General features: G+C 37.0%; 1 protein-coding gene across 1 annotated transcript; it reads left to right on the top strand.

Moving 5' to 3' along the window:
* The first annotated feature begins 1,201 nt into the window (after positions 1-1,201).
* mrpl3 (mitochondrial ribosomal protein L3) lies at positions 1,202-19,538 on the top strand. The gene is made up of 10 exons (XM_024260109.2): positions 1,202-1,443; positions 7,131-7,312; positions 7,381-7,472; positions 8,945-9,043; positions 13,911-14,010; positions 14,118-14,178; positions 14,351-14,462; positions 14,545-14,622; positions 14,706-14,783; positions 19,323-19,538. The coding sequence occupies exons 1-10, from the start codon at positions 1,373-1,375 to the stop codon at positions 19,470-19,472; spliced, it is 1,023 nt and encodes a 340-aa protein (XP_024115877.1). The 5' UTR covers positions 1,202-1,372; the 3' UTR covers positions 19,473-19,538.
* Positions 19,539-21,882: the final 2,344 nt, after the last annotated feature.

The raw sequence follows: 21,882 nt of genomic DNA, 5'->3' as shown, positions 1-21,882 counted from the left end.
TTAGGAAACAACAATGTTTTAAAATCAGAACGTTTTAAATTTAAGAATAAGAATTGAGTAAACTCATATTATGACCAAATATTAATGATTATAATGCAAATGGCGTAGACACATAGCCAATAGAAACGGCTTTGTGCTTTCTCAAACACACTATTTTTATTATATTTTCCTCATTTCATTATCTTTTTTATAAATTAATCTCTAAAGAAAATTTGATTGGCATCATGTGTTGTGTACAAGTTTTCTTAGCTATTTTTTAATTACTAATTTTCCCCTTTAACTGTGTATCAATGGAGACAAAACATGAGAAACATTTGAGAAAACCAAAAACATAATTGACAAGGCAAATGTAATTATTTCCATTGAGTCTGTTTGGACAAGGAAAAACGGGGGGTTTCATTGTCAGATTCGTATTTGTCTTTTGCTTAACTTTGCTGATCCCTGAAACAACGGCTAAACCCTCCCTCCGTTACACACAAAACACTCAGATACAAAGCATTTAAGTAAAAAAAAACTGTTGAAAACTATACTGCAAAAATTATATATATATGTAAAAAATTCGTACAATTTGAAAAATGTTCTTAATTTATTTAAGCAATTTATCTTCCTATGGAGTGAATATAGTGATGGTCTTACAGAGAATTCTTATTTAAAAAAAAGTCTGGTCACTAAGAGATGGTTTTTAAACTAATATTAGTTCGTTATAGAAACAATTATTTTCTCTCCAAGACAGAAAATGAGTCATTTTTTAAACAAGGCTCTTTTCACTTTTTAAAGATTCAATTGTTGCTGGGTTTTTGTCCAAATCTTTCATAATTTCACTGGTTATATTAACAAACGAGAGAAGACGCGTGTTCCTTCATGATCCTATGAACAAAAAGAAGTAAAACAGAATCTCTTGCACCAAGTATGCACAAGTATGCACACGATCATACTAATAATAACACTCTGACTACAAATATTTATTGATTTTTGTTAGCAATACACATTTTTTCCTTTAAAGATCCCCACCTTTACTAATATAAAAACTCTTCTTCTTAGGGTCCACCTCTATAAATAAATACATTATTACAAGATTTTTTAACACAGATGCAATTAATACATAGCATTTATTTGTATTTACAGTAATTGATAAATAATCAAATAAATTTGAAATAAAACAACAAATAATGTCTTGGAAATGCGTTCCGCCTCCGCGGAACTCTTGTTTGGAGTTCTCGTGCCGCGGAACTGTTTGCAGTGACGTACCGGAAGCAGGGAGGGTGACATTTGTAGCAGGCGTGTGTTAGCATGAGATTTCTTTTTTAAAACGCCATGTCTTTATAGTTTTCACATTTCCCTTCTTGTTTTAAATCTTTGTACCGAGAGCGTAATGGCGGCGTGGGGCTGCAGGTTCATTCTTCAACGTGGAAGCCGCTTTATTCCTCCAAGAACAGTCCAGAGGTAACAATGCTAAATGGCTAATGATATTAAAATTTGTTTTTATCGTCTACTCCAGTGGTCTGCACCCTGTAGCTCTTTCATAATGTCATTGGGGCTCTTTGACTTTAGAGAAAAATGCTTAGAATATGAAAATATGATGTTTTAGCCAGCTGTGTTCAGCACATATTCTGATCTTCTGCTGCACAACAGTTACTGTTCAGAGACAGTTTTGTAAATATATATTTTATTAACACGGATAGATATTTTTAATGGCATTTCACAGCAAAGTTATCCTCTTTACGTGATATTACATGTAGAAAAAAGATTAAGGTGAACCAAAGTCACAATGATAGAAAAATGTCATGTTTGACTTTCCTGTATTTTTAATTTAAGTAAACCTGAAGCTGGAGGATTTATTTGACATAAGGTGCATTTTATTATGAAAGTAATTTGCTTGTGATGATGTCAAAACCAATTTAGATACATGCATGTGTATAGATTATCTATAGAAAAACACAATGATGCTTTCATTCAATTATTGGAACATTTTTTAAAAAACAAATTTAATAAAGAAATGACCACAAAAACATACATTTTTATAAACTGTAAAGTAGGATTTTGGTTAATAACAAACTAAACCGAATGACTTGGTGTCAAAGGTTGCATATGTTTTTGTATGAGTTTTTTTTTTTTTTTTTGGTAAACTTTTTCATAACTTAATATTGGGAACACTTTTAAATAGGTTTGGCTTCCTTTGTTTTACATCAAGTATTAATTAATAGGAGTATAAATGTTAATTTTTAAAATAAGCAGAGTGTGACTTTTAGCGAAATCATTTAAATGTAACAGTGTTTTTTTGTAGATTGCATACAAGACAACATAAAAAATATACGTGATCATAGGCTACATTATGGAAAAGCACATCTGTAGTAAATATATTAGAATTTCAATTAATGATCATTTTAATGATGAACTGTAATGAAGTAAATGGTATAAAGCAGTCAATTGGACATTAATTTTAACATTCCTCAAGAGGCTCTCGTATTTCTGAATTATGAGATGTTGTCATTGGAATTTCTTTACATAATAAAATATAAAATAAAATATTAACAGATGGTTGAGTTCAGTTTACTACTTTTCTTTGGTCCCTACTTCAAATAAATCAACCTGGATGAATTATAATCTATACACTTAATATATAATAAATTCTACTAAAATGTTTACAGTCTTATATTCTGATTTTGGAGTCAAATTACACAACATAATAATCTCATTTGAAAAAGAAACAAATAAATAATATCAATAATGTCTGAAGATCCGTATTGATAATGTTATTTACAAATAAATTACTGTCTTTGATATTTTTAATTCCAAACTGAACAAACTGAATCACTAAAACACAGTATTTTTGTATTTAAATGTGGAATTTTGGGGGTATAATATAATTTACTAACAGAAGATTTTATAATATAATATAGATTATAGTCTATATTATTACTATACATATAAAACGAATGATATGGTATAGTGTGAGATTCTTTGAAGTGGCTGTTCTGGAGAAGTTGCCGGGCTTTCCTACAGAGATTGGTTTGTTCTAAATAAAATGAAGCGTGACATCTGTCTTGACACCCACAGATAACTCATCATATTTATTGCTTTTGATTGAATTAAATGAGTTATCAGCTAATGCATTAGCATGCTTAATAACTTAGCAGACTGGCACCTCTGAAGGAAAGCAGTCTGTCTTTCAGTGGAGGACTAAGACAAATAGATGATCATTTTGAGTACTCTGCTTTAAGAATTTTATGTTCAAACTGTTTTTTTTTTTTTTTTTTTTTAGAAATAGAGTGGAAAACACATTAGGTCATTTTGAGGTTGAAGTTGATTTATACACCTAATGAAGTAATTTCCTGCTAAGAAATAACTTAAATTTGTTAAACTTATATTTTTAAATAAAAATGAACAGAAAAAGCAAATGGATTGTTTTGAGTAGATGCATTGTTTAAAGCTAACCAAATAGAACTTGTTAAGATAATATTTTGCAACAAAGTCTTATGAAATAATCAACAGTTTCATTACCGTACATGCCTGTCATGTTTGTCTTTACGCACAAGTGGCTCTGTTTTCATAAATGGCCTCTGAATTAGTTTTTCGGTTCTGAATGATGTTCTCAGCTGGCTGGTGAGCTGCAGCAATGACGCATTCACACAGGGAGCTGCTGCTACCGATGACGACTGTGAAAAAAAAGTGCAAATTTATTTTGGTACTTTATCAAGAGCTGATTGGAGCTTCAAACAATTACTCTTAGTAAACTTCAAATAAGAATTCCGACAGATTTGAAATGCTATTTTAAATGATAGTGACATTTATTTTGTAGATTTTACACTTATTGATGAGTTTCTTATACAAGTTTTTAGAATGAAGTTCTTGTTAAGTCATTTGTTTTTAGATACATTTTTACTAATTACAAATAAAAGATAAATTGCAATACATTTTTTGTTTTTTAAATTAAAGCGAACCATCTGCTAGGTTTGATATTTAGATCATTGGGAGCTGGCTTCTGCATGCCGGTCTGCTCGGCGGCGTACATCATGCCTTGCTCATTGGTATTCACGGCAGAGTTTTGGTCAGCTTAGGCATTAATGCCGTGGGGAAACACCAGACAGTGAATTGTCAGAACACTTCCCTTCTGTTTTCCACCTTTTCCTTTTATCCTTCATGCAGAATTTAATCTCCCACAATGTTTCCAAGACGGCTTTCATGTCAGCTTCAGCTGGGATTATTTCTATGACTGAGTCCAAGACGGAAACTCTTTTGGGACATCCTAACTTTTCTTTTTTTTCTGCTGTCAAATTCTTGTGTTTTAAGAAATGACAAAAATCAGGCCGGTGATTCATCTCTTTTCATTTTTGAATCTTGTGTAGGCTAAAGAAAATAAAAGAGAGACGTCAGGATTTTTTGTATGTTTTAAAAGGGATTTGTGAACCTTCCCTACAGGCCCCATAAAAATTAAAATTCTTACCTCATGGACAGATTTTCTTTAAATAAACAAAAAAAAAATAGACTTACCAAGACTTCTTATTTTAAGAAAAATGTCATAGTCACATATGGACACATTTTCTCCAGGATTATTTTGTTATTGAAAGACTATCTTGAAAAAATAAGGCAAAAATATGACAATTTTCCCTGAAACAAGAGGCTTTTTTGTTTCCTTGAGATTCAGTTTTTGCTGTGAAGGTTTTAATTTTTTTTTTTTTTTAATTGATTTGTTGTTTATAATAGTTGTTGCTCACCTTTCATCACATCTCCCCAGCCTCCACTGATTCACACATTTGGTTTAGGCAGAGAGTTTTACTCCTTATCCCCTTCCTGACACCACCCTGTATTTTATTTTATCCGGGCTGGGCATTGGAGGGATCACACATCAGTAAAAGGGTGGGGTCATCTGGACCCCATAAGAGAGCACAAGGGTTATAGTAGTACAGACATTATAGACATTTTCTGACTGTAATTTTCTAAGTTCTGAGAGTCTGTGAATGCACTAGGACTGAGGTTACCACGCTCATCGATTCTGATTGGTCCTTTGTGTTAGCTCCGCCCCCACACGCCAGAACGGGGCCAAGAGTTTTAAACCTGAAATGTTCAGATTCAAAACGAAAAAAAAATGCGTTGAAACTTAAATTTAGAGTTTTGAAAGTTAAAGACAGAAAATAAATAGTTTTATATTAGAATTGTAGAAAGTTTCGGACCCTTTTTTTCCCCAAAAAGCAATATTTCAGCTTGAATTTTTCAAGTTTTTTTATTTGGGTTTCAAATCCTTTAGGCCGTGAAATGGCTCCATAGCCTGACTCCCTTTGTGGCAGTTCGATACGGTTCAATACAGTAGTTTGAGTGTTTGCGTTGTTAAATAGACCCATTAAACAGTTCCGACCCGAACATCCTGAGGGCCCCCATCCATTGTAGGTCCATAAAAATATGGAATGGAACTGTTGATGCGGAGTCGCCATTGCCACTTAAGCTAGCTATTCCGTTTTCCTCTTTACGGCAATATTCTTCTCAGTCGCCTACAATCTTCTTTCAAACAACATTAAATTCCTGTTATACACAATGTACAAAAAGTAAAGCAAGAAAAAGACGAGCTTCTGGATGACCTCCATTGTTGCTTTTCTAGTCGTTGCACAACAATGACGCAATGACATACTAGCGGTCTACGCCACACATGCGGAAGTGAGGCTTAACTGAGTGAAAACGCTCAGCCGAATTAACTGGACCATATCATACTACTCCTTATCGTACCGGACTGCTCAGTGGAAACAGGCTTTACTTAGGGAGTAGTGTGAAGGGTCTGATGAGAGTATACATATAGAGATGGACAAAGAGCATGTGACATCACCCATAGAAAATGCCTTACCAACCAAATGAAGTCAGTTCAGCCCCATGTTGGAACTAAATAAAATTAGTAAATACTTATTGTTCCAAATTTGTCAACATTTCTACTTCAACCACTCTTGCCAATCAGGAGTGAGTTTGTCAGAAAGCCACACCCCTTCCACTGAAATATGTCAATCAAATGTTTTGAATCTTTGAGGTGGGCCACATGCTTTTATTAAAGAATCTGATTGACCAGTTTATGACTTGAATAACTTGGGATGAAGAAAAAAATATAATGAAAAAGAAAATGGGTTAGAACATGTTAGAAAGAGACACCAGAACAAGAATGGTTATTCTGACAAACAGAATGACTGAGTAATAGCTGTTTTTTTCCCAATTAGGGTTGCCACGATTAGTCGACTAATTGACGATGGAATATTAAAATAGTTGACAGTTAATTTAATTGTCAATTAGTCATTACTTTATATTATATGGAGTCAGAGTGTAGTAAAGTTGATTAAAGTTGTGAGCGTTCTTTATGCACTTTTTTCATTATTTGAGTCAGTGAGACCAAAACTTTAAATTTTGTAAAAAAAAATTGTTCCTTGTTTCAGATGCCGAACTCATTAGAGAGATAAGGAATATCAAACTAATTTTGACAGGTGACCTGTGACCCTATATACCCTTTATATATCAAACTGATATTAAATTGTTACGTCATCCTGAGGGGCGGGACACCTGTCAAAATGAGTTTGATGGAAAGTATATTCCTTATCTCTCTCATTTGATTTAAGCTTGTTTTAATCTTGGAAACTAATGAAGGACAGACGCTGCATGATTCCTAAAAAATGTAATAAGCTATCATCTTAATTGTCTTTACTTAGTTAGTTTAAAGCTAATGATGGTTAAGATTTGTGCTTTACATCCAGTTTGCGCATGACCCGATTAGTCGACTCATCGGTAAAAATAATCGGTGATTAGTCAACTATTAAAATAATCGTTTGTAGCAGCACTACCAATGGGTACTTCCTGTTTGGAATGCGAGGGGGGAGGAGATGATGTGTCCAGTTTTTGACAGTCAAAAATGGACAAATATCAGTTTGTTGAGGGCTTGGTGAGCCCATAGAGTGAAAATGTTGATGCACATTTTGAGCGACAAGTCATAGTGTAGACTTGAACAACATTTAAGGGTAAAGTAGGTGAGTTGCAGACGTGTCAAACAAATTTTACCTCCAATTAAGATGCTGACGCTCCTCTCTATGGCCCTCCCAGAACCCTTCAGAAGCTCTACTAGTCCTATACCTCATATCTTAAGATTAATTTGTTGTTTTTTTTAGCTCCTCCCAGATGGTTGGCTGCATCAGAACTATGAAGAACACAACATGGTTTGAGGAGCACCTCACAGAGGACAACCAGAAGTACATGAGACACAGCATAGGCGAGGAGTACAGAAAACAGACGGCTGAAAAGCTCAGTCCTCTCAAAGACGAGCCGTGGCCTCGACACGAGTGGACAGAAGGTCGGTGCCGAGATTAATGAACGCTGCGTTGGGCTGTTTCTCCTGGTTTACTTCCGTCTCCTTTTCAGGGAGTAGAAGAGTCGGGTTAGTTGCTGTCAAACTTGGGATGGTGCCCATCTGGACCAAAACAGGAGAAAGACATCCGGTCACCATGTTACAGGTAACACAGAAAAACACATCTGTAATATTTATAATTTATGACAGCAAGAAAAGGCTTCCTAAGGATTTTTTAGTATTATAGGTTTGGATTCAAAGCAGATGAACCAACATTTCTGTTAAAATGTTGGTCTTTCCTTCTCAAAGCAGAATACTTGCAGTTCCAGGTTAAGTTGTTTCCCGAGTTAATTTTATTGAATGATCCGTCAGTGGAGTCCATTTAAGGCAAACTCTGTCTGTGTTCACCTTATTCATTATTGATCATGATTTACTATAGCCGGGAGCAGAAAGAGAATCCATTTCAGTAAAATACCACAGTTATCAGTCAGCCATCCAAAACCAGAGAAGCTTGACCAGCGTAAAGATGATAAATATTTAAAGACCCACTTTGATCGTCTTTTGATCTTTTGTAGAAGCCTTGCCAGTGGTCTTTTCATTAGGATTATGCAATTTTTAGCCAAAATGTAAAAAAAACTGTCATTTTTTTAGGTCATAGTTTCAGCAGGAGTTAATTAGAGATTTGCCTCTGAGTTGTGGGTGGGGCCATTGGTGTGGAGCAACCCCGCCCCCCTTTCCCCTCTCCATATCTGAGAGCTCTGAGCAGGGAGTTTATTTTTAGTTTTCTACATCACATATATGCTTTTTTTCAAAAAGGACAAGGAACTTGTCGTAAAAGTAAAACTTTTATACATATATTTGATAAAAATAAAACTTTAAAAATATTTATAAGCTACATTGAATAAATTGTTGACTTAATGTCCACAAAACGGTAAATAATTAATATATTTTTGAACAGGAGTAAACGACTTCTGCTGGGCTTTGATGGATAACAAACAGGCCCAAATGACTCCGTTAGTGTTAAAGGCTGCAGACCCCTGACCTAAAGGGACAATTAAAGGGATTTGTCTCAGGACTTTTGGTTCTCCAGCTCCAGTGCTCTGACAGTAACTGCTAAAGGGATGAAATATGTCAAAGGCAGTCGCGATAATTCTTCATACGGGCAGCGTTCCCAAACTGTGACAGGAACCAGAAGTCGAGCATGTATAAGTGGTGATAGAGAGGATACTAGAGCAGTGTTTGTTTGTTTAATCAAATGATTCATCATTTTTGACGGTCTCTAATAGGAACACATCTATAATAAACATTCTTTCTCCAGCTGGAAAAGCTTTTATTTAGCCTTGTCAAGAGAGAAAAAGTCATCTAACTTCATTATTTTAAAAAAATGAACAAACCAGAAATTGTTGTTGAAGAATATCAACTCGTTTAATCTCAAACTTCATGTCCAGCAAATGCAGATGGATATTCATATTTTACACCTCCTAACTTAGCTCTATATATGTATCATTGCTCTTGAGAACAAGAAAGTGCAATTAGACTTTCAATTAAATGCTAATACCAATGCTGGCTCTCATGGTCTTAGCATAGTCATGCATTTATGAAATTGTTTGGTATTTAAAGGAGAAAACTTCTCTTCAGGTGCAGGACTGCCACGTCATAAGGTGCATGTCTAAAGAGGAATATGACGGCCGTTCTGCTGCTCTCGCTGTGGGTGGGAAAAATGGATCACCGTTTCATGTAAGTGATTTCATTGATTATTATTCTTAGAAAAGGCTCTTTATCAAATGTAGGATGGGGATTAAAATTGAAATTAGTCACTTTTTTACTGTAATGTGCGTTTGATTTGCTAAACAGTGCCTAACAGTCGAAATTGTTTGCTTTCATTGAGTAAAAGGCCTGTAAACCATGAAAATAGCAACAGACGGTTCTTTTTCCAGGACATTGTACAACATTATTACTTATTTCATCCATGTTTCATTGTGTTTACATTAGAAATGTCATGTTTCGATCGCGTGATCCAAAATTGGGCTTGATCGCATAGTTTCAGACTCTGTCTAAATCAGACATTGCATCTCAGTCAGGATTTGATATTTATTTTATTGTTGTTTTGATCAAAGTCCTATAATAAAAAAAATCTTTAACTTGATCAGAACCGGATTACAAAAACTTTGTAAAACAGTAAAATGAAGTAACTAAGTAGGGGTGGGATTATATAAGTTCCCACTCCTTTTCAAACAATCAGCCATACTCTACTTTAGCCATAATTACTATATTTAATGAAACAAATGTGACATAAGCGTGTTTTGTTTTTGTGTTTTTTATTTTCTAATCAATGCAATTCATTATTTCTATAATGAGTTTGAAAAATCTGTGTTTTGTCCTGTATGGTCCACAATCTATTCTTGAAATATCAATTAATCAATCAGTAGTTCAAGCATATTATTGCAGATAAACTCTACCAGAAGTCTACCTAATCGGATCATAAATTTATTGCTGTTTAGACTTTTGGCCTCAATTATACTTTTAATAAACATTTTAAACTGACTTTAATTGTCTCTATTGGTTTGTCCTGATACAAAAAATGACTCAACAGCAAAAATATTGTATTTCATTCTTTTTAATCAGAATTAAGGCAGCCACAACTAGTATATTTACATTTTTTTTTTAAATCTCAAAATTATACTTCCTGATGCCACACCTTCCATTGTCTTTGCCACACATAGTAGTGCAAATGCGGATCGGTAGTGATGCTACAGGTCGTTCTAGGAAGACTCGAATACCATAACAACACACCAACGGAGACTTAAAGTGGGAAACATAAAACAATAAAAGACAAACGTGTCAAATGCAACATCTACAAGGCAGCACTTGTGTTCCATGGCACCGCTACGGCGATGCATGAACACCTGGAGAGGACGCACATTGTGACTGAGTAACTGAGAGGTCATGGTGTAGGTAAGCTAAGCTAACATTAGCGCAAACTTATTAGCTAATTGTTCATCCCTGCAACCTCTATCCCATCAGAGCGAAATTTTAAGACTTTACATTTGTTTTACGAATTATCCGATTAGTTCACTAATTGAAAAAATTAACCAACGGTTAGTCGACTGTTGAAATAATTGTGTCAAACCTAATGAGAACTGAACAGAGAGACGGCAGTAGGGCGTCTGCCAAGTCTTTAAAGTGCACCAGGAAAAAGCTATTCAAAGAAATTAAAAAAATTCTCAAAAACAACCAAAACTAGTAAATACTTGCATTAATATGAGCTAGTCATATCATCATATTCATGCTACAACTAGATTAAAAAAAGCTCTTTAATTTGTAAGATTTTTAATGGAGAAATAACTCGCATCTAATCCAAAATGTTCTATAGATCTGAAGATACTATCACTAGTCGCTACACGTTCTTACCAGACTATATATCACCTGTTTTTAATCGTAAACTACTTTCTAGGGAATACTTACAGTATTTTTATATTGTTCAAACCACTTAACAGAAGTGCTCTGTTTGTCTTAAACGATAAAAAAGTTAAATAAAAATAGAGGACCGCCTGAATCTGTTTACATTTGTTCATTTTTCAATGTGTTTAAAAGTATCGGGACTCAATATCAAATCAAACGAATGAGATCGGGCCAAAGAAACCTGATGGGGACATTCATAATTTACATAACAGCGAACATATTTTTTAAGTGAGTTTTTCTCACTCATTTGTACATAATCATTTATTTATGTGTTTATACAGTCATTAGTGTTTCTCTCATCATTATGTCCAGTATGTGTTTAATTCCTGCACGTCTGGCATCCAAACAAATGACCACATTGTGCTTCATGTCTGCTTGGTAAATTACTAGCAGGAGCTTCTTCTCTCAAGTGTATACTTGCTGAACAAAGCATGACAAATGTTCTGCTGCTGGCTGCGAGTTTTGATGCTCTTCAAAGAAAAGGAGACCTAGTGGATTACATGCCCACGACCGGCGAAGAATAATAATTACTGTCAGGGTTGCTACAGGGTTACCACTGATTTTGATTTTGAGGGAAAAGGGAAAAGTCGTGCAGAAACTCACATGGAGTCTCCATAAAATCTAGTTACCTCCTGTAAGATATTTTATTTTAGGAAAAGGAAGCCATCTTATGCTACGGTCATTCTCCAAAATGCGACCGTGTGGCGACCCAAATGCAGGTTTGTCAGCAAATTCGGCAGGTGATCATGGCGGTTTTGAGAAAAGTTCAAATTTGATGGCGACCGGACGATTTTTCTCTAAAAGCTGACATTGTCCGGTCACATTTTGACGTTGCGCGTTTGCAGTCCAGATGACGCCCTTACAAAATCGGGCGGCAGCTGGGTGGCTACAGCAGCTCTGATTGGACGATGTGTATATGTCTCCAGACGGCAGCCATCTTTATCAGGTGACACTGGCCGCTCGGTAGCCCGGGGGTATATAAAAAGCAGGCCATTCTACACGCCTGACTACCGCCGTCTACATTCACGACCACGCCAACAACTTTCAAAAAATCAGGCAGCGACACGAAAACTTGATTCTGCCGATGTCTCCTCTTTCCACTGTGGTAGTTGAATTTATGACTGTAGCCCTAAATGTGGATCTTATGAAGTACTTTTAAAATCTTCTCCTCGACTTTCATACCTTCTTTTTTTGGTAGAGCTTCATTTCAGAAACCTCACATGTAACACAAAAAATAGATGAAGAAACAGTTTTTTATACACTGAAGAATTCAACAACATTCTTCTTTTTGGTTGGTTCAAAATCCGTCTCCGATCATCTTTTGATCTGTTGCAAAATTGTTCTCAGTGGTCTTTTAATTGTGATGGTTTTTAACCAGAATAAAAAAAACGTGTTGTTTTCTAGGACATTATAGGTAAGGCTGGGTATCGGTTATACTCCCCAGATTCAATTCGATTCACCAGAGCCTGGATCGATTATTCAGATTTTAATATATTTATTTCATTCTTTCGATCCACTCAATTCAGTTTGATTCAATTCAATTTTGAGTTTACACATTTATACACATTTGTTTAGAAATACATTAATAATCTACTATATGTTTTGAATATATTTATATTAATCTGATACAGTTCACATACTGTAACATCTATTAATAAAATAATGAGATTGTTAATATCATCCAGTGTTACATGGATTCTCTAAAGTAGAAGTTCTAACTAAAGTGTTCAGATCATTAACATTATAAACATTGTTCTGCTTCTCCTGGAGGACGTTTCAGTTTGGCCACTAGGTGGGGTTCGCGTTATAGCAGTACACTTTATTCAAGAAGAAGAAGAAAGTATGAGCATAAAATGATGCTTTAGACCACAAATGGTTACTTTAAAAATATTAGGAGTTTGGAAAATGTATACCTGTGAGTTTATAAAGATATTAATTTAGTCAGCAATGTATGTTTAGGTCGACCGAGCGTTAGCATTAGCCGTTCTATGGGTAATCCCATTAAAGGTTAGCATCAAGCTAGCAGACTTTAGCTTTATTTGCTAGATCGATCTCTATTTTTATAGAATGGTTATTGATCTATTAAGCTTAGATCGATTTAAATCAATTAATCGATTTTGTCAACCCAGCACTAATTATAAATTCACCTCTAAGTTGTGGGCGGGACTGTGTGTAGTAGTTCACCCCCCTTCCCATCACCCATAATTGAGAGTTTTCCGTTTATACGCTTGCTTACAGCCCTGCACACCTCCAACTTAACATTACAAGTGCTCAAAAATGGTGAGCAATATTGGAACTTTCCAGCCAAACAGTTTTGAGCTAGAAGCCAGCTCAGACATCCACAAGTGGATGCATCAGAATGGAGTGGAGCAGGGAGCTTGTGGCCCGCCAGTCACATTTTCACAAATACACATTTTTAAAACATTTTTTCGTCATCAATTTGAATAAAGGAATACTTAAAAAAAACATTATTTTAATCTTAAATTATTTTAGACATGTCCTTTATTTTGAAAAAAAAGGCTGCAAGAAAAAAAAAAACAATCAAAAATACAATTTTGGCTGTTATTGTCGCCCCAAATGAAGTCAAACCTGTCTTAGAACTATGATCCTGAAAAGAATTGTAAACTGACCTTGCGAACCAATACTAGAATATCTTATTTCAAAACCACTTTTTGTGAAAACAACCCTAAAATCCACACGTATGACAACACAAAGAAACAACAGAGCAAGAATAAATAAATGGAGGTGTGATTTATTCATTGAACCTCCATAGATGTTTGACAGATTGGTGCCAGGATTTCATATGTGAAGGTTTTTTTTTCTTCCAAAGCCCTTTCGCACAGCCACGTCATTTTTCAGAGGCAGAGTTTGTTGAAGCGAGAAGCTTTGGCAGGCTGATTTTCAGTCAACAGACGGCAAGAGGGAGAGTTTGGAGGGACTAGAGGCGGTGAGATGAGAGCGGAGTGGAGTGAAAGCAAATGTCACGGATGCTCGCTGCCAAGATGGCTCGTGTGTTCCTGAGAGTTTGTGCGTTTAGTTCCTGTGCGGTTATAACAAGCCCCTGGTTTATTTAAAATCCCAACAAATGTCAAAGTGGCATCAATCAATCTGTTTTTTTCCTCTTTATCTCAATGACTGACAGAGGACGGAAAGTTCCATGGAGATGTTCAGGAATGCAGGAGTGCCCCCCAAACAGAAAATGACCATCTTTAAAGTGTCTGACAATGCCATCATTAAGCCAGGTTGGTGGCTATGCTCATCCATGCCAAACACAGAGGTTTTCTTTTGGAAGATGTTTTTTCTGCTCACGTACGAGCGTTTGTGATGCAGCGTTTTGTCTTGTGTGAAGGCACTCCTCTGTATGCAGCACATTTCCGTCCGGGCCAGTTTGTGGACGTCACAGCCAAATCGTAAGTTCTGCTCTTCCAGTTTGAGGAATATTTTTGGCTCACGACTCGTCTGACTCTTAGCACCACTTTTTTTAGATTCACATTTGTCAGATTGAGAATATTCAGACTTCATTTGTGATTTTTAGTTTCAGTCGACACAACACAACCGTGTGCTTTTCTTGTTTTTGTGCAGCATCGGGAAAGGCTTTCAAGGTGTAATGAAGCGGTGGGGATTCAAAGGTCAGCCCGCCAGCCACGGTCAAACCAAAACCCATCGCAGACCAGGAGCTTCTGGACCAGGGGGGGTCAGACATCCAGCTTACACACACGCTGTGAAATCCGCTTCTAATTAGTCATTTAAATGAGGTTTTTCCCTTTGACGTGTAGGATCCAGCCAAAGTTTTCAAAGGGAAGAAGATGCCGGGACAAATGGGGAATGTGTTTGTCACAGCTTATGGACTGAAGGTAGAGGCAAACACACAAGCCTAGTTTTAAGTTTGGTCGACCTTGCAGCCTGTCTCCCTAATCTACCCCATCTCCGGTTTCAGATATGGAGGGTCAATACCAAGTATAACGTGCTGTACGTCCACGGCTCCGTCCCCGGACACTCAAACTGTCTCCTGAAGGTAAAGATAATCATGCTCTAAATTAAAGTGTGAAGAGACAGCGAGCCTCAAACTGACGTGGTTTTCTGATGGTGACAAGTGACCTTGCACCTGTAAAAAAACACCATCGCACCTGCAGGACGGCACCATTCATCTTCATTGACGTGGTGCTGGATCAGCAGTGTGTGTTTGTCTGTTTGTTCCAAGGGGCAATGAGAGTGTAGGCTGTAATGATGTTAGTAATATCCACAGCATCCATCTCCATACTCAGCATGTAGCGCTTGTCTCATGAGTGTGTGAGTGCTGCATGCACGCTGCCCATTATTTGTTTTGTAGACAACTAGTAATGAATACAAATGTTCTTTGCATTTCACCCATTTAAAGCTCACACACACTCACACACTCACACACACCCCCACACTCACCCCCACTCACACACACTCACACACAGACCCCGATTGCCTCTAGATAATATTTTCCTCTGCAGACCACACGGGCGGTCTTACATTGTTTATTTTTTTTCATAAATATCCTGATATCAAAATGGAAATGAGCGACGACTACCGCGTTTGGCTGATTTCCTTTTTGAAAATCTTTCTAGCAAATTAAAAAACTTGTAGTTTTGTCTTTATCTTGTGGATTCTGACTAAAAAAACATTTGATTCATGTAAGAACACGAAGTATGTATGCAACCATCAAGTCATCTTCCCTCTATTTTATAAAACATCTAACTGTAACTAATATTGCATTTTGCTATGAATATTAAGTATTAAGACAGTAAATGTATTGAACCAAAATGAGGCCAGTATCATTTGAAACCCAAATAAAACAAATAAATGAAATATTGCTTTCAAAAGCATTTAAATTAATTTAAAAAAATAGAAATTAAAATGGAAAACTTTTTACTATTCTAAATTCAACTTAATTATATACAGCTTAAAATGCTCTGTTTTTTAAGTTTGAAAATTCAAAAATTATTTTATAAAACTTTTTTTTCATTTTCAAATCTGAAAATTTCAGAAGCATAAAGACAGTTTTGTTGCCTTTATGTTATACAATAAGATTATGGAGCTAAATTGGGGCCAGTATTATTTGAAACCCATATAAAACAAATTTAAAGAAATATTGGTGTTTGGCACAAAAAATGGCAGAAACCTTTTATTATTCTAAATTAAACTTCATTATTTTCAGCTTCAAATGTTCAATTTTAAGGTTCCAAACTCAAAAATGTAATTTATATAACTTTTTTTCCCATTTTCAAATCTAAAAATATCAGAAGCATAAAGATGTTTTCGTTGCTTTTTTGTTACACAAAAAGATTATGGAGCTAAATTGAAGCCGATATTCTTTGAAACCCATATAAAAACAAACTGAAATAAATATTGGTGTTTGGTCAAAAAAAAAAAACATTAAAATGTCAGAAACTTTTTGATATTCTAAATTCAACTTCATTATTTTCAGCTTCAGATATTCAATTTATAGGTTTCAAAACTAAAAATTTCAATTTCAAAACTTTTTTTTTTCAGTTTCAAACTTTTTTTTGTTTTCAAATCTTAATAATTTCAAAGGGTAAAAAAATGCTTGACAAATCTCAATAGTGACTTGAAAGACTTGTGGTGACCAGTCGAAGCCAGAGAGGCTACAAACATAAAAAAAAAAACATTTTTTTTCTAAATAGCTTCCTAATAACACTTGAGGGGTTGGGAGGGGGATAGATAAAAATCCCTAGGAGTTTAATTTTGTAGCTGGTACCAAACAGGATTTTTTAACATTTTAAATTCAAGATGGTGGCTTCCTCCTGAGGTCAAAGGTCAATGGTTGTGATTCTAGACTTAACTTTCTTTTAAAAGATTCACACTTTGGCACAAAATGACCTCCAAGCTGTAGATCCTGAGGTCATCCCATAATAATTTCCAAACTTCCTTTAGATATCCATTTTGTTTTGGTTTCCTTATTGGATTTTAGGTTTACAATATCCCCATCCAAAGTTCCAGTAAAGGCAGAGGCATCTGCTCTGCTGTCTATGCAGTCATGCACGCCTGTCTCACAGTCAGCTGCACCGCTCAGCTCAGGGCCACTGTTTCACATTGTCAACCTTGTTTGGAAAGAGGTGTATTTTAACAATGTTCGCCCGTGAGTTATTGAACCTGGAAGTCTGCACCTGTGAAGCGTCACGGCGCTTGATGCATGAAGGCAGGGAGGCCGCTCTGGATTTCAATAGCCTACCTTGTGCGCTCAAGCCTTTTGTGTTTTATTTTTGTTTCAACTTTTTGAAAATTTCAGCGTTTGCATCTGGTTGCAGGTTTACTTTCTCCTGTCTTTTTTGTTATTAGTTGGTAGTAAGCTGTAAGACTTAAGACTTTGGGATAAATATAGAAAAATATTTACAGTTACAGTCTGATTTCTACCAGGTACCATGGAAACAGGCAAGTTCCTGAAAGACAAATGAGATTACAAGAGATTAAATTGTTTAAAGAGCAAAAAAGAAAATGGTAACAGATTGGATGATTTTCTTCTGACTTCTTGAAAAAAATGTTTAAATCCTCCCGAAACAACAATTCCCAGATCCCCAACTCTTCCCCTTTGGTATCATTGGAAACCCCAACTGTCTTCTGTAGTTACCATTGACTTTGTATGAGATCTTGACTTGAGTAACCCCTCCCACTCCTGATCCAAACACGTACATGTTTTGCTAATCCTAATTTTTTCTTTTTTTGTCTATAGTCCAAGTTGCTGAAGTTATAAACTGACCAATCAGATGCCTCAATAAAAGTAGGAAGTCTAAACATTCAAAATGTTTGACAGATTTCTTGTAGCACGCTTTCAAGTGGTAGAGGTCTAGACTTTCAACAAGCTGACTTCTGAATTTCGAGAGTGGTTGCCATAGAAACAATGACTCACTTGAGTTGGACCAATCATCTACTGTAATCATCTGGCTCCAACATGGCGGTTTCAAAATTGCAAAAATATGGCAACTGAATTGACTTAATTTTGTTGGAGATGGAAGTAGAGATGGAAGCCATTTTAAATGAGTGACATCACCCTCACTCGGTCCAGTTTTCATATTCAGTCAATGATTCATACCAAAAATAGTTGCCACATTTTCTGCCATATAAGGTGTCAATGAATGGTCAAATTTCAGACTTTTGTCATATATAAGGTGCACTGGGCTATAAGGCGGATTTAATCCTTGTGCTCTCTTACTGGGTCCAGATGACCCGACCCTTATATTGATGTGTGATTCCTCCCGTGACAAAGGTGGACAGGATCTTATGTCTGCTGCGGACACCAGTGAAGATAAAAAATCCTTGAAAAATGAAGTTCAGCGCAATGTCTTGTGGGGTCCAGATGACCCCACTTTTAATGTAAACATGCCTAGGATAGCACAAGGGTTAGGGAGACAAAAAATCCTTTTATTTACATGTGTAACTCTAGAACTTGTTTGTGACATGCTACATGTTAGCCACATTATCATATTCATAATACCTGTAACTCCCAAACTTGTTTGCAACGCATAAAAAACTGACTGATACCACTAAAGCAAACATTACTGTGGTTATGCTAACTCTCAACAAGTAACATGTAAAAAAAACACAGTATGACACTGCTACATGTTAGCATGTTCACATTTTTACAATCCCTACAACTCCCCACCTTGTTAGCAGCACGTAAAGAAATAGAGTGATGAAACTAGAGTAAATGTTATTGTGACTTTGCTAACTCCAAACAAGTAAAACGTAAAAAAAAAAAACGCAATGCGACACTGCTACATGTTAGCGCCTTATAATATTCACAATACCTGTAACTCCCAACCTTTTTAGCGACACAAAAAACAGACTGATGCAAGACGCTGCAACAAACGTTACTGTGACTACACTAAGTCCCAACAAGTAACATGTAAAAACACAGACCAATACGCTACAATAAACGTTACTGTGGCTACGCTAACTCCCAACAGGTAACACATAAAAAAACACAGTGCGACACTGCTACATGTTAGCCACGTTAGCATATTCACAATACCTGTATCTCCCAACCGTGTTTGCAACACATAAAACTGTGACTACGCAGACTGATACCGCTACAACAAACGTTACTGTGACTACCCTAACAGTCTGACACGGCTACATGTTAGCTGCGTTAGCATACTCACAATAAGCCCCAAACATGTTTGACATTTTGACAGAGTGCAGTGTACTTCTAAATTTGTTTTAACAACAAGCACAACCAGAATTAATCCATATATAAGGCAATCCATAAGGCGAACTGCTGTTTTTTGAAGAAAAAATAAAAGTAAAGCTTTTAAGTGTGCCTTTATAGTGCGGAACATACATTAATTCATCAGTGCGGAGTGATTAGAAGAGATTTAAGTACATAAATGTTCTCTCTAGTGCTGGTAGTCTAGAGGTGAAGAGAGAATTTTCTGATGTTTTCTGTGAGTGACCCAAGATTTCTCATTCATTAAAGAAAAGTATCACCAGTTATTACTATGTCAGAGTATTACAACATTCAGTCTCCATTATTTCACTGTTTCACATTAGTGTATGTTTTGGGATGCAGGTTAGAGACACAGTCCTGCCAACCAGGAGGTCCACCATTCTCAACCCTCCTTTTCCTACCTACTTCACCGAAGAGGAGGGCGACCTGGACGAAGACCTGTACGATGACAACCTGTTTGTTCACACAGACCCATCAGTAACTTTGACTTGAATACAAACCCTTCATCTATCCGTGTGTGAAGTCTTGAATAAAATCCTCTCTGAGATGCTCTTGAAATGTGTTTGTTTGTGTCGCTGACAGAGATACAGCAGAACCACCACAGTCTGTTTGATTAAAAACATTATTGCTGAGCCTCTCCTCCTGAAACCATGGTAACCGTAGGACTGATGATGTCACTAAAGGATCCCCTTGCTAAAAAGAGGAAGGGAAAAAAAGACAATGGAAGAAAAACACAGACATGGAGGAAAAATGTGCAATATCTATGCAGGAGGGAAGAAATGGGTAAGTGTGAAAGTGAGGGGCATACAAAGAAAGGGGAGAAGAATGTGCTGCAAAGAGGGGAAATGAATTGGGTGTAAAGCTTGGAAGGAAATACAAAGGAGTTGATGGAGGGAAGGTGTGCGGGGCAGCTTACAAGGGCAGCGAGGAAGAGCCAAGGATGAAGGCTGACAAAGGTTGACATTTGTGAATAAAAAAGGATAAACGGGGACATAAATGTTGCAGGAAGAACTGCTGTGCGCTCAAGTCTGTATTTAAATGAAAGCGCCTGTTCAAGAGGCTGACAATTCCCATTCGGTTTGTAAAAAGCCTCTTTTTTTTTAAACCATAATTAATCGAATACAAATCATGTCCTTCAAACTGCATGTGTAAATGTGTCCTCAGGGGGTCTACATGTGAGGAGTCTACGGCTCTCTGGCTTGTAGTTGAAAGCTACAATAACAAGGCTTGTGTTTGAAATGCTGACAAGACGCAATGATGCCTCACAGAATCCCTGCAGCAGCAGATGCACGGCATCTACCCTTGTTCTCTAATTGAATCGCCACACAGATGCTGGCTCCCTGAACGCACCACGGCCGCCTATCTTTAAGCCATAAAGACGTGCAGTGATGAGTGCGTCTGCTGCAACCTTTGTCCTGCTCCATTTAGCATGCCACAGCTCGTAGGTCTGTAAGGCAGCAGCGGGCTCTTTGAAATGATAATGATATCGTTTGAAGGTCCTGCTCTGTGGAGCCTGCACATCATCAGGCTCTTGTGGGGGTGGATGAGATGGATGGTGGGGCTGGGGTCACTGCTTATTAAAGCAAAAAAAGAAGGGGTGAGAAAAGTCGCCTTTTCACGCTACTCTGGTTGGTGCTTAATAACTTTATGCATTAATGGATCAGCATTTTTTTTCTTTTTTGGTTAGAAATCCACTTTAATTCTTTTGAGGGAGCTGCTCATTTTCATGGTTTTCTTTGTTGGCGAATCCTTTGCATCACCACGGGGCTTTCTGTTATCAGTGTCAGCTTTATTAGGCCAACAGGCCTGACCTGGATCTAACTTCCATCACTGCTGCAGCCCACTGGAGAATTCAGACTCTAAAGAACAGTGAATAAAAATGACACTTAAAACGCTTTTATAGCTCTGACACTGATTTGAAATGGACCAGCAGTTCTAGATTTAGTTAAATGACTCTCTTCATGAGACGAGCTACGGTGGAGGTAATAAGTATTTGATCCCTGTGGATTTTGTAGGTTTGCCCACTTAAAAAGGAATTGACAGTTTGTCATTTTAATGGTTCATTTGAACAATGAGAGATAGAAAATGAAGAAATAAAGAATCTATATAAATTTGGAGTCATGTACCATCAAATCCTGAGTGAGAACCTCTTTTTCTCCACCAGGATGGGAGGGTCTTTTGACGAAATCCAAAACATACAGCCAAGACAGCCAAAAGAAGGTTGTGGAGTGGTCCAGACAGTCTCCGGATCTCGCTCCTATAGAAAGAAGTGAAGCTCAGTTACAAAGCGACAACCATCAAGTCTGAATGATTTAGAAGTCCGTTGTTGAGAAGAGTGGACCAAAATTCCTCCTGATATGTTCAGAGACCTGCTCATCAACTAAAAGAAGCGTCTGATTTCTGTGCTGCTAATAAGGGTTTTTCCACAAAGTACTACAACAGGGTTCAAATCCTTATTTCATCCCCAGTCAGCAAGGCCAAGCAAGCTCCATATGGTTTGGTGGGCAGAAAGTGTGGGCCCCAATTGGGTTTGTCCAGAGTTTCCATGATGGCCTCACCTGTGTTTGCACACATTGGCTTAAGTGAACACTCAGTGGGCTGGCTCTTTACACTAATCAGTTGCCCTGTGGATAGCGGAGGAAGCTCCGCTGTCCAGGCTCTGGGAGAACAAGCAAAGGCCGTGCCTATAGGCCAGACCAGTGTCTAGGAGAGAAAGTGAGTGCCCCACCCAGGGCTTGGCAAAGCAACCGAGTGCCGCGCCCAAGGACCAGCATAGCAGCAAGTGCAGGGGCCACCGGAGCAAGGGAGTTCCATGCCCAGATTTCAGCAGAGTAGGCAAGTGTCGCACCCAGGGCCCGACAAAGCAAGCAAGTGCCGAGCCCATGGTCTGGCAGAGCAAGCA

This window comes from Oryzias melastigma, linkage group LG11, assembly GCF_002922805.2.
Source record: "Oryzias melastigma strain HK-1 linkage group LG11, ASM292280v2, whole genome shotgun sequence".
NCBI lineage: Eukaryota > Metazoa > Chordata > Actinopteri > Beloniformes > Adrianichthyidae > Oryzias > Oryzias melastigma.
This window is presented reverse-complemented; position numbering and strand designations above follow the sequence as displayed.

Bases quoted from the DNA above. Each gene is read 5' to 3' on its own strand.
- mrpl3 (XM_024260109.2), top strand. From the start codon at position 1,373: ATGGCGGCGTGGGGCTGCAGGTTCATTCTTCAACGTGGAAGCCGCTTT. The intron at 14,623-14,705 runs GTAGAGGCAAAC...CTCCGGTTTCAG, and splicing joins TCACAGCTTATGGACTGAAG to ATATGGAGGGTCAATACCAA. The intron at 14,784-19,322 runs GTAAAGATAATC...TTTGGGATGCAG, and splicing joins ACTCAAACTGTCTCCTGAAG to GTTAGAGACACAGTCCTGCC.